At 42.9% G+C, this 12,753-nt stretch overlaps 1 protein-coding gene across 5 annotated transcripts in view; it reads left to right on the plus strand.

Moving 5' to 3' along the window:
- Nucleotides 1-321: 321 nt before the first annotated feature.
- GUCY2F (guanylate cyclase 2F, retinal) overlaps nt 322-12,753 on the plus strand; it is a 91,021-nt gene continuing 78,589 nt past the window's right edge. For 3 of the 5 annotated variants that reach the window (XM_084790129.1, XM_084790132.1, XM_084790130.1), the window contains exons 1-4: nt 344-427; nt 4,363-4,453; nt 4,937-5,007; nt 6,674-7,488. In XM_084790129.1, coding sequence (XP_084646255.1) covers nt 4,406-4,453; nt 4,937-5,007; nt 6,674-7,488 — 934 coding nt within the window. In that variant the 5' untranslated portion in view covers nt 344-427; nt 4,363-4,405. Of the gene's footprint in view, nt 428-4,362; nt 4,454-4,936; nt 5,008-6,673; nt 7,489-12,753 lie in introns of all 5 variants that reach the window. The other 2 variants (XM_084790131.1, XM_084790133.1) reach the window with 2 other exon arrangements.

The raw sequence follows: 12,753 nt of genomic DNA on the forward strand, positions 1-12,753 counted from the left end.
TTACACAGAAGGGAAAGAAGGAGGAACTCACAGGCAAAAATCAAGGCTATGAGAGCTTGGCTAAAAAGCTAGAAGAAGGCAGCAGTCTGTGGAGGACGCCTACACCTCCAGGCTTCTCATTGCTAATCTCTGGGTCAGTGCATTTAGGTCAGCTCGAACTCGGCTATGGATGGGATCAATGTAAGGGATTAGCAGTGTCACTCTAAATCCTAATCCAGGTCTTGGTGTGGGGATGCTCGAGTGATATTCCAAAGGGTCACTATGCCTCACAATTATTTACTCTTTCAATGGAATTTGCCAACAGACCATCCTTGGCAGGATTATGAGGGCCCGGAAGGTGTGCAGAAATGGCTGCATTGGGGTAGCTGTCCCTGAGATCTGCACGTGCAGCCTGTCCGCTGAAGACGTTTGAATGGTGATTTACATGGTAAGTAGTGGATAACTCTTGTTTATAGGAAAGACTGTGATGGGGGGAGGAAGAAAAACAGCCCACTTGTGAGCTCAGCCCCTGCCTGCGATTTGTTACTTTTACTGCAGTATGTGGTGAAAGAAGAAAGGAAAGGAAACAAAGGGAGGGGGAGGAAGAGAGGAGAGGGGGAGGGGGAGGGAGAGGGAGACAGAGAGAGAGAGACTTCAAGACACTTTTAACTCAAGATTTGGATTTAAAAACTCTCCTCCAAGCTTTCATTTACTTTCTCTCATGACTCTTTTTTATTTCTTCCTGATGTTGTCTTAGCCAAGCTGTTAACTTGATTTAGGCTATAACAGCCACCATCAATCATCCAGAGAAGTCCCCAGCTTGACAAGTTAGGATAAGGAGCCATTTCCCTCAGCTCTAGCTGTCAGAGTCGGTCTTTGTGTATGTTTACAGAGCTGGGCTGCCCAACAGATTGGGAAAACTACCTGAAAGGAAATGGTGCATCCCTATGTGCTAAGACCCCTGCGCAGGTTTTCATACCCATGTTGCCTAGGCAACAACCCCAGAACTGTGGATCAGTAGTGTTTTAGTACCAAAATTTCATAACTTCCGATTTCATTTTAGTTATGTCTCTGCTTCCCATTAACCCTAGGGAACCCTCCAGTAGGCTTGCCTTGTAGGCAATAGACAAAGGCCTTTTACACAAGAGTGCTATAATTTGTCTTAAAATCAAAGCCAACAACAGGTAAAGGCATGCTCTTTATTACTTCCTCTTTCCTCCCTCTTCTTCTCTCCATTTCCCCTTTTCCATCCCTATCCCTATCCCTCCTTTCATTACTCTATTCATTCTTTTTTTTTTTTTAAAGAATCAGTTGTCCTCCCGCAAAGTCTTGAGTTGGGGAATCCAAATGAAATACCATAACAACAGAGGTTTCTGGTTCTTCAGGGAGACCTAGCAGAGTTAGCAGTGGAGTTTAACACATGGCATTCGTGCCAGGAAGAGTGTGAGTGCACATCTCCAGCTTGGTGCAGCATTAACTTTTCAGTTAATGAAGGAACAGAGCAGCAACACCTGGGAGGGAGGGGCAAGGGGCTCTTTCCGGCCCGTGGCTAAAGGAAGGGCCTATGTTGTAACTGTATATAAACTTTGAAAATGCTTTAAGAGCAGCAAACCTTTTAGAAATTGAGATGGGGGCAGGCATTGTGCTTAGGAAGCCTGACCTGGATTATGCCATTAGAATGCCAGGATTATACTACAAAGGACAGCTGATGACTTTGATCTACAAGCTCTAATTTTCCTGTTCGAAAAGTGGACACTCCTCACATCCCTGCAACATAGGCTTTAAAGTAGTACAAATCAGATACTGATAAGTTGGGATGAATGTGTCCCTGCTGCTATTTCCGACACTCTTGGCCTGAGAGGGCTAGGAGAAGCCATCAAGTGTTCTCATTTTTTCACATACCCGGGCAGATTCTTGAAAGAGCATTTTCTCTAGAGTTGTTTTTCTCTCTGTTGATGGAAAGACTAAAGAGAGCTGACAAAAGATTTGGAGGCAAGCTTCACTCTGCGGATTATTTTGCAAAGGTGGATACTGACCAAGGTCAAGAACACAGTAATGCAAAAACATCTCATTACTGCTTTTTCTTCCTCTTCATCAATTGCTCTAAAACTATTGAGCATTTCCTAGGTCCCAGGCACCATGCAAGGTGCTCAGGTTCTCCATGTGTGTTTTGGACACAATAATGATAAATGGTGGCTTTAGGAATGCAAGCTGTCAGCAGAATATAACTTACATGCCAGGGCCTCTGTCAAGGATTGTGAGTCAAAACTAGGAAACTGCATCTGCTAGATGATGGAAAACAGTTGGCGATGAAAGGTGAGGAGGAAGCCTTTTGGAGGAGGAAGGCCTTTTGCAGGGGGATGTTGGATGGCCTTGCAAGCACTTTAATAGTGGAGTGGCTTGGAATCACCGAAAGAAGCAGAGAAGCTAGGACCAGGGAGTACCAGAGCAGAAAGGTGACTGAAGATCCCCAAGTCCAGTTTAGGGGGGAAGAGGGGAGCCATTTGTTGACAGCCACATGGTGCATGGTAGTTAGTCACTGGCAGAGCTGGATCCAGAGGCCAGACCCTGTGATTGCCAACCTGAACCACTTGGCAACCAGCAAAGAAGAGCCCATGTTATAGAAAGACAGTCGAGTTGGGTGCTTAGCATCGTAGCTTCTTTAACCAGCTCTCTTCAAAGGATAAAATTTCATTTAACCACATTTTGCAGATGAAGAAATGGAGCACCGAGGGATGTGCTTCCAAGACTTCCACTCCCAAACCCCAGTGTAGGCTTTGTGCATGGTGTAGTGGGACTAGTGACCCCCCCCCCAATTTCCCTTTTTGCAGGACTCTGCTTCAAGTCAGGTTGTTTCAGGGATAGGATTAAACATAAATTGTAGATTTCTTTCATTTAAATAGAGAATTTTTTATTCTTTCCATTTTGCTTTATTTCTCTGCCTCTTTGTCTAATTTATTCTTTCACAAGGAGGGAAGGACTAAAGAAGTCTTAAGCCACAAATGAGTCAATAAAATTCAATTTGAGTAGAATAGGAGGTATAATGAGGTGATCTCAATTATTTTATAGATTAGGGGCTATCTGTAAGCCTTCTATCACAGTGCCTAATCAACTGGAGTGTAAATCCTCAATCTACCATTGGTGCACCCTCAGGCAAGTTGTTCTTTCTCAGTATTCTTTCCTCATCTATAATTAATTATGACAGCAGGTACCGCTAAGAACCATAATGAATTCTTTAAATTAAGTTGTTATTAAAATAAGATAATATATGCAAAGGGTATAGCCTACTGTTTTTTCACTACTAAGAGCTCAGTAAATTTTAGCCTTTATTACTCAGGGTGCTGATTTCTAATTTAAATGTACAGACTATGGGAAAGATCTCATCAAACTGGTGTACTTGTGTTAGAAGAACCAATTGTTTGTCTTCGTAGTCCGTTTTGTGTTGCTATGACAACATATCTGAGGCTTAATACCTTATAAAGAAAGGTGTTTATTAAGCTCACAGCTTTGAAAGCAGGAAATTCAAGATCTGGCAGCTGCATCTGCTGTGCGACTCATGGTACCCTGTAACATTTCAGGTGACATTGAATTGTAGGTGCATATCTAAGAGCGCACATGGCATGAAACACTAGGGAGGGGTACCAAGCTCACTTTATAAGAACGCACTCATGCTTTCAAGAACTCATCCATCCCTGTGTGGACACTACGTTTTCCCAAAACTCATCAATCCCTCTGAATGGCCTGCGCATCTGCACTTCGACCAAAACACTGTTATGGTAGGGATGGTGCTTCATCAGGACTTTTGTAACTAATGCACAAGCTTTCGTATGAATGATAGCATTTGTCGCCTTGTTGCTGTGAGTGGGCGTCAGGTCACCACATGGAGTTGCTTTCATTGTTGCCCATTCCCCGGGCTTGAGCAAGTGAGGGACTGTGAGCTAAAAGGCATATAATTCAATATCTTTGTCACAAAACAAACCTGAAACAGAGACCTCCCCTTCCCCACCCCATGAAATGGAGAGACGTGGAGTGGGAAGGAGGGAGACAGAGAAGCATGTGATTGTTTATTAGACCTCAGCGTGTAGCCCCCACTTCATAGTTCAGCTTGTGTCTCACCCTCATGTTGCCAGCATAGCGCACAGACCAGATGTGGGTTTTTTTTAATTTTTAATTTTTTTTATTTTTATGAAAGAGAGATTAGCCTATGCTCTCTTTCAGGATCTAGCAATGGTTCTGAAATCTTCAAACACATAGGCATCCCAGAAGCACCTTCTCTCCACTCCCAGGGCAGTAAGGAGCTTCTCTTTCTAACTCACAACCACTAACCCCGCCCCCCCAATCGTTCTCCAGCATGTTATATTCTGAGCTGCTTCTTTTCCCAAGTTGTCTCCACAGGCATTTAAAGCAACCCTCATTGGCATATGGAATGTTGATATTGGCCACACTGGTTTGGTGGCTCTTTAAGATCTACCAGGTGTGCCCCAATTAGGGTTTCTCACAAAATTAGGGGTTGGAGCCAAGATAACATCCAACAGGGCTACCGGTTGCAGTTAATAAAATGAGTGCAGTTAATAAAAAAAAAAAATAGCTTGGCCTGATCAGTGCACACCTGTGCTGATTATCAACCCTGAGGAGAGCCAAGCCATTATTTTTACATTTGATTCAAGCTAAGTATTTGCTAATGATTTCCCCCATTACCATCTCTCTTGAGCAATTCATGTTTTTGAATGTATATAGTTGTTTAAAATTAATTTTCATTTGAGGGTCTCAGTTTGTACATTGGGCTACCCTTGCACTTACTGTAGTCTTAACGTAGCTTCCTAAATGCTGTAACTACAGTACTGAGCAGTGACTTCTATATACTGAGGGCATTCCTGGCCTGGGATCAACTCGAATGTGTTGTGTATTCCTTTCACAAACACAAACTTGATTGTCTTTGCTGGACACTTTGCTTCAGGAGCTCCTAGTCCAATGGGACTGTTTCTCCATACAGCTGCCCTCGTCAGGACTTAGTCCCAGTGACACTGTGTAAGTACAGAGACACCAGTTGAGTTCCTTGTCCCAGCAAGAAATATAGAAAGCTTAGAATGAGAACAACACCTTCCCTCACAGTTACAAACACAAGTCAACCTGGGAGGGTGACCTCAGTGGGAAACATTTTAATTGGTTCTTGAAGAGAGAGTTCATCATAGAGCCCGGAAAGAGAGAATGGAAAGAGGGGAGGGGGGAGGAAATCCACACAGAAAGCATGGGGCTCTCTAAGGCCTAGGTTTGTCCCATGATGTGAGACATATGTCAGAAGAACCACATGACATTTATCAGAGCGTGAAGAAAGAATGGCAGGAGACGGCGTGGCAGAGGCAAAGACTGAAGCTTCTGCATTTGTCATCTTGAGTTCTCCACACTTGCTGGCTTTACAGCATTCACTTTCTTATTTATTTATTTTCTCATTCTGGTCCTCGAACTTGCATCTTTACTCTCTGAGTCTAAGTCTACTGGACCCCCGTGTATCTTTCGTCTACTTGATTTCACAGTGTGGTACTGATAGACAGTCTGCGTCTTCAAACCTTCACCATCCTTGGAATATACAATAAGTTTTTCTTTTTTGCACCAGCTTGTAAATCTTCATTGTGACCTATTTCCTTTCGGACTGCCCTTTAAGTCTTGTATAGTCTCAGAGATTTTCCTTGATAGTTTTATTCCTGGAGGAATCCACCTTAATCACTCTACTTCTTCACTCCTATGCTCTTGGACTGTTATGTCTCTTCTTTTTCTTTCTTTTTGTAAAAAAAAAAATTGTTTTATGCACATTGATGTTTTGTATCGATGTATGTCTGTGTGAGAGTGGCACACCCCTGCAACTGAAGTTACAGACAGTTGAAAGCTGCCCTGTGGGTGCAGGGAATTGGACCCTGAGTCCTCTGGAAGAGCAGCCAGTGCTCCTAATTGCTGAGCCATCTCTTTACCATCACCACCGCCGCTGCGGCCTCAACATTGTTGTGTCTTATATGGGTACTTCCAAACTGTCTTGCCAGCCTTCATCCCATTCTCCACGTTGCTGCTAGCAGGCATGCCTGACCTATAAGCCATGGTAATGCATTGCTGGGATAGCTATGAAGTTGGCCCAACCAAAATAAGTTATAAACATATTAAAATGTTATAAGATTATTTTGTGATTGGGGGATGAGTAACAGGATGACACCTTTCTTGAGCACGAACTCTGTAGATGGCAATGTCATTGCAGTTATCTGCTTTCACCCGTCTGTCTCTAGGAAGGCAACATGGAGGGAAGTGGGCATCTTGAAAACCATGACAATTATAATGTTACATCAAATATCATTCTGGTGATTTTCCTAGGCCAAACTGCAAGCACTTCCCATATGTTCCCATTGTGTTGTCACAAAACTGTGAGGTGGGTGGTTCTTATTCAAGTTGGAGCAACTGGGCTTGGAGAGAGCCTGGAGGGGCAGCAAAGAAGGAGCCTCCGTACTTTTGCAGTTTTTGACTAAAGCAAACAAATGAACAGTGGGCAGAGAAGACGTCATCCGCAGAGCTAAGAAGAACCAGATGACGAAAAGTTTTACTTGGGGTGGGGAGTAGACAGTTTTGACTTGGCCGACGGCATTGTTTTCATAAATGATTTTTCCTAGAGGCTTTAGAAAGAGTGTAACAAATATTTCCCTCTGGTTGACAGGCACTCGGAAACACCATCGTCCATCTGCACAAGGCAGAATAACCGCCAGTGTTTCATCACTAGCTTGCTGGGAGGCAGCAAGGCTATGTTCCTCGGACCCTGGCCTTTTTCTCGCCTTCTGTCCTGGTTTGCCATTTCCAGCCGACTGTCAGGACAACATGGCCCTGTTTCCTCCAAGTTTCTGAGGCGCCTGTGCTTCTTGGCCCTATTGCCTCTCATATGGTGGGGGCAAGCACTCCCTTACAAGATAGGGGTAGTAGGCCCTTGGACATGTGATCCGTTCTTCGCAAAGGCCCTGCCTGAGGTTGCCGCTGCTTTAGCAATTGAACGAATCAGCCGGGATGTGTCATTTGACAGGAGTTACTCCTACGAATATGTGATTCTTAACGAAGACTGCCAGACATCCAAGGCCCTCTCCAGTTTCATTTCGCACCAGCAGATGGCCTCAGCATTTGTTGGACCTGCTAACCCTGGCTACTGTGAGGCAGCCTCACTTCTGGGAAACAGCTGGGACAAAGGGATTTTCTCTTGGGCCTGCGTGAATCACGAATTAGATAACAAACATAGCTATCCGACCTTTTCTCGGACCCTCCCTTCTCCTATCCGGGTGCTTCTAACTGTCATGAAGTATTTCCAGTGGGCTCATGCTGGGGTCATTTCCTCAGATGAAGATATTTGGATGCAGACAGCCAATCGAGTCTCAAGTGCTCTTCAGAGCCGCGGCCTACCTGTAGGGGTCGTCCTGACCATAGGACAAGACAGCCAAAGCATTCAGGAAGCTCTGCGGCAGATTCGCCAGGCAGACAGACTTCGCAGTGAGTGTTTGTGCCTGGCTGAGGTTTAAATGTGGTTTTGGTGAAAAACATGACAATCTCTAAAAGGTCGTCTGCCTTCATACCCTAGGCTAGCACGTTATTTCCTAGTTCTTTATATGCATGCCTTCTTTCATGCATACTCAGACCCCAGGAATGTGGCCTCAACAGAGCCAATCTTAGGGACTTAATAGGGATTTCAAGAACTCTATGGTCAAATGCCCCTGTATGCCAGCACTTGGTCTCAGCACCTGGTGTAGAAGAATGGCGTCAAGAGTACTGTAGCCATTCATTGTGTTTGTCCTGAGGACCACAGCCATTTCAGACTAACCACACAATGTGCTCTCATGGTTTCATTTTTGTCCATTTTGTTTTGTTTTGTTTTGTTTTTTTTTTTTTTATCATGGAGTGGAAATCTAGTTTTGTCTCCATTCTGAGTAGTTCCCTTCATGGGTACCCAGCTCCATTTTGTCATCACATCTCACTTAGACCGTATCTTCTCCCTTCTCTCCCCTTCCTACTGAACTGGGACTCCCTGCAGCCCACAGCTCATTGTTTTTTTTGGGGGGGGGGACACTCAGGTAGTGAATGAAAGCACAGCAAAGCATGCTTTGTGTTAACATGTCTCTTATTTTAAAAGGAATCTCTATGCTCGGAAATGACTCTTGCAGAGGCAGTAGGCAGGCAAAAACGTGCCACAGGAGACCCGACACACCGAAGCTTCAATTACCAACAGGATTTGAATTCATTTGGGGAGGGAACCTTCCTAGTTCTCTAGAATCTGATTTTTCTTCCCTCACATTTCTGACAGTTGGTTTTAACTTTTGTCTTTTCCATCCTCTTTATTTGATTTTTAAAAATAAATCTCCTCTGGAAGTGGCAATGACATATGGGAACAATGGTCATGGACAAACTGCAGCCACTCCATCACTTTAGGACCTGTAGCTTGTCAAACTGATTTCTTCTAGGATTAGCCCTGGTCCCAGTCATCTTCTTAACATAACAATGGACTTGCTAGAGAATGGTCCATCTTAGGCCGGGCTTATAACCAGAATCCATTTTAAATGTCAAGTGTCTCCACTATTGGACCTTAATTATGATCACTGCCAGAAGATGAAAGCCAGAGGCCTTCGTTGCAGGAGCTACAGTAGTCCTCCAGTCTGTAAGCTCTAGTCTATAAGACCTTCAGTGTCAAGCAATCAGCATGGCTCTGATTATTTCATAACAGAACTCAGTACTTGTCAAGCACAGAATTATTTTTAAAGATATAACGTTTCTAGAGAGGAGCCATGCTTGAAATAAAACAACCTATTTAATGTCAGAACATTATGTTACAGAGCTTCATGAAGCCCTATGTCTTCTGTAAGTTTATATTCCATGAGTGTGCTTCATATCCCACTCATGCTAAGTACTTTACTTTGAGCTGATATTTTGGTCCCTATCATGAAATGTTAAATAAATAAAATCCAGGCCCTGGGCTTCTTTTGTCAGCATACTGAGAGGAAGTAGGGTTGAGTGCCAACCTCCACCAAACCCTTTGAGGTGGAGAGGTAGCCTCTCTTTTCCTTATTCTTCTTGCATTAGCTGACCACTACAATTACCTGGACATCTTTTCAAACTGACTGAAGCTACCTCCAGAGACTTGACTTGAATTGGCCTATGGTGGGGCCCCATGCAAGTCTTTCAAAATAGCTTCCTTGGTATTTCTAAAGCACAAGGAGAGTTCAGAGTCACTGCCTTTAAGGTAATTAGAATGCAAATAAATGTCTCTCATTTGTCTTAAGAAGACTTTATTGAGTCCAAATGTATTTTTGATGATGATATGAATCAGCCCACTAATGGGATGGAGATTTTGAGAATGCAGGGAGAACCCAACAGAGACTGTTTAAGGAGCAATGAAAGCCCCTGTGTAACAAGAATGGCAGTAGCAGATGGAGGAGGGGGACTCTGAAAGAGACAATGTTGGGGGTAAAGAGAAATCTATGCTCTGGGATTAGTTTTCTCTGTTTCTGACAAATATAAGCAAACACAAATGAAGTGTCCTAGGAACTCACTGCTATGAGTCACAATGGGATGGGGTATGGAAGTAGAGAAGTTGAGTTGTAAATTGGGCTGTCGACTGAGTATGATTTCATGTATCTCTGTGTAGAGTGAATAAAGGAATGCATGGTTCCTGCAACCGGTACAGCTAAGTGATGGAATTTGAGTCTCTTCCAATCAGTAGGTGAGATATGAGAGTAGGAATTGTAGAAGAGAAGTGAGTATTAGAGAAAATAGGTCTTGTTAGGTTGTGGAAATCAAGAGCTCATAATACTGTCACCCAAGATGGAAGTTCCCCACAGGATGTAACTCAATAAGATTGAGTTCTTCATAGAACACTTTGCAACTCAGAATACAGTGGGAAGGGACCTCTTCCTTTGAAGAGATTTGGCAATAGGTGTAAGGTTGGGTCACAGTAACAGTGATGGCACTTTTATGTGACAGTGGCAGTGGGTAGTGGTGATAGGGATGGAGGGAAATGAAGGCTCTGGTCCACATGCCACTTCTGTTTCTTATAAATTAATACTTCCAATTAAGCCATATTTCTGGAGCTTCATTGAAAGCATCTTTCTCACAAACAAGCCTGAATCATGTTTGTAGAGTACAAAGGCAATCGTAATTAAACAGTAAAGTAACAATAATAAAGCTACATACTTGTGGAAGGAGAAACAATAAAGGCTGGTTAGATGCTAGGTGTTAGAGACAATAAAAGCTACCACAATCCTTTCTATCTTGCATATAAATAGCACTCTGTAGGTTACAAGGTATTTACACATTGACCATCTCATTTGCCAGCGTTTTCCAGGAGATAGTTTATTTTTTCTTCAAAGTTTACAAGTTCCAAGAACAAGTAGATATGTGTCGGCATTGTTAATACCAAATAATAGGGTCAATGAAGCCTCAGGGAAAGGGAATCAGCCTTTCCAGGGTAACCTATTCATTTCTTTTAAATTTTGGAAGTGATTGCCAATTATCTTTATTTCTAACAAAGTCAAGTAGAGGTATTAATCAAAGACAAAGACTTCAATTTGCAGTCGGGAATCCTGGGTGGGATTATGTAGGTTTTGCCCTGTGCCTGGGAACCTGAGTAGGTCTGGAGGCCAAAGTTCCCTCCACTCTCTGCTCCTCCAACCATGATCCCTGCTGGAGGTTTTTGTCCCTTGACACAAAGGAGCATTCACTTTCCATGCAAAGCACCTAAGGGATTGCGTCCACCCCCAAGGGTTCCTTTTCTCATTCCTACAAAGGCCAGCAGGAGGCCTTACCTCTGGCTCTTCAGAGGACTTTTCAAAGAACTATTTCAATTCCTTCTGTTTTCTTATTTTGAAATCCTTTCAAGTATGAATTTACCTGGTTGTCCACCATTTTGGGTTTCCTTTAAATTCTTCCAAATTGGAATTGCTTGATTGTGGAAGTTAAAATGGCCTTCTCTTGTTCTTTCCAACATTAGATACAGTTTTCCATCTTTTTAGCCAGGGCCCCACTAGCTTTGTTTCATCTATTACATTCTGGCACGTGAAAGAATAACTGATAATACTTAATAGTTATTGACAGTTTATTATATCCTAGGCATTTTGAAAGGACTTCACTTGGACTAGTTCATTCAATTCTTTAAATGGCCCTATAGTATAAGGCCAATTACTGTTTTCCAATTTTATGGGTAAGACCTCTGAGGCAGCAGGGTTAAATAACTTGCCTGATGTCAGACAGCTAGTGAATGGGTATGTCTTCGGGTTTATCTGGCACAGTGGCTCTCAAATAAATCTAAGTGAACATCAGAATTTCCCCGAGGGCTTCTTCAAACAGCTTGCTGAATATCTTCTCCAAAGCTTCTAATTCAGAGAGGCTGGGGGTGAGGTCAAGAATATGCATGTCTAGTAAGTTCCCAAGGGATACTCATCCTGCTGGCTCATAGACTATACTTTGAAAACTGATCTATGGAAGGACTTTACTGCTTCCTCTCTGGTTGAGGTATGCTCCTAAAACACACACCCTGGAGAATTTGTGCTCTCTGGGTCATGTATAATTCAACCCTTCTGTTTTTCTTAATTCTAAGGTTCACTGATGAAATGATTTTAAGTGTCCCCAGTAGTGTCAGGTTTAAGCCCTGTGTCCAACACTTATAGCAGTGGTATTGACAGTACTTTGGTAAATGGTGCTAGTCCTAATAGGTATTTTGGTATACAATTTGCTATAGATATATGTAAATGTACATAAATATAAGTGGCAAGAAGACCACCTGCATTTATGAACTGATCCACTATCAGCAATGATCAAGCCATTGAAGACCTAGCACTTGAAGAAATCTATAAACATCTAAGCTTTCCCCACTCTATATGTGCCCTCTCTATCTCGTTCCTCCTGTGGTCTGCCCCCTCCCTTCATTCTTAGCAAATCATTAAAGTAAAATAGGCTAAGTGAATGTCAGTGGGCGAAAATGGCACCAAAAATGTCTAAAATGCAGGTGGAGGGCCGAAGACTGAGGGTTCCCGTTCACTGAGAGTTCACAAACATAAGAGTGGTCCCAAAGGCTTCCTCAGCACTAGTTAGTGGAACTATTTCCATCTCATAAGGCATGAAACTAGGCACAGTTTTTACCACAGATGATTCTATAGTCAGTGTATCTATGTGAGATAGACTGAGATTTGCTGGTTTCTTTTAGACAAAGTCTTCTTGTGATCCAGGCTGACCTTGAACTTGTAGTCCAGGCTAGCCATGCACTGTAGGACTTCATCACAACCACCCTGCCCACTTCTCCCAAGTGCTGGGATCACAGACATGCAGAACAGTGTTTGACAAGTTTTGTCCTTTGAAGAATACAAATCATTTATCGCAAGGAAAGAGTAGGTAGAGAATTTCAGTATAAGAAGAGAAAAAGAAGAGTTGAGGAACCCAGAAACTGGCTTTTCATGACATTTTCTAGTAACCCTGAAGGTGAGAGAGGATCCTACATAGCTTACAACAGGCAACTACATATCCTGAAAACATGGCTGCTAGGTAGTTGAAGTGGGGTGCACATATACCAGAGAAAGTGCTGGTATCATTCTTGTAAGATATAATCTCCAGAGGGGCTATTTTTTGGTCCTTGTTTTGGCTATAAAATGGCTTGACTGTTAACAATCAAGATGGAAAGTTACAAATTAATATTATTTGGTGACCACCTGTTGACCTAAACCTTGTCTCGGATTTAAGTTTTCTGTATTCTAATCCTTTCCTGACAACTTAGAG

This window comes from Acomys minous, assembly GCF_964271855.1.
Source record: "Acomys minous genome assembly, chromosome: 7".
Lineage (NCBI taxonomy): Eukaryota > Metazoa > Chordata > Mammalia > Rodentia > Muridae > Acomys > Acomys minous.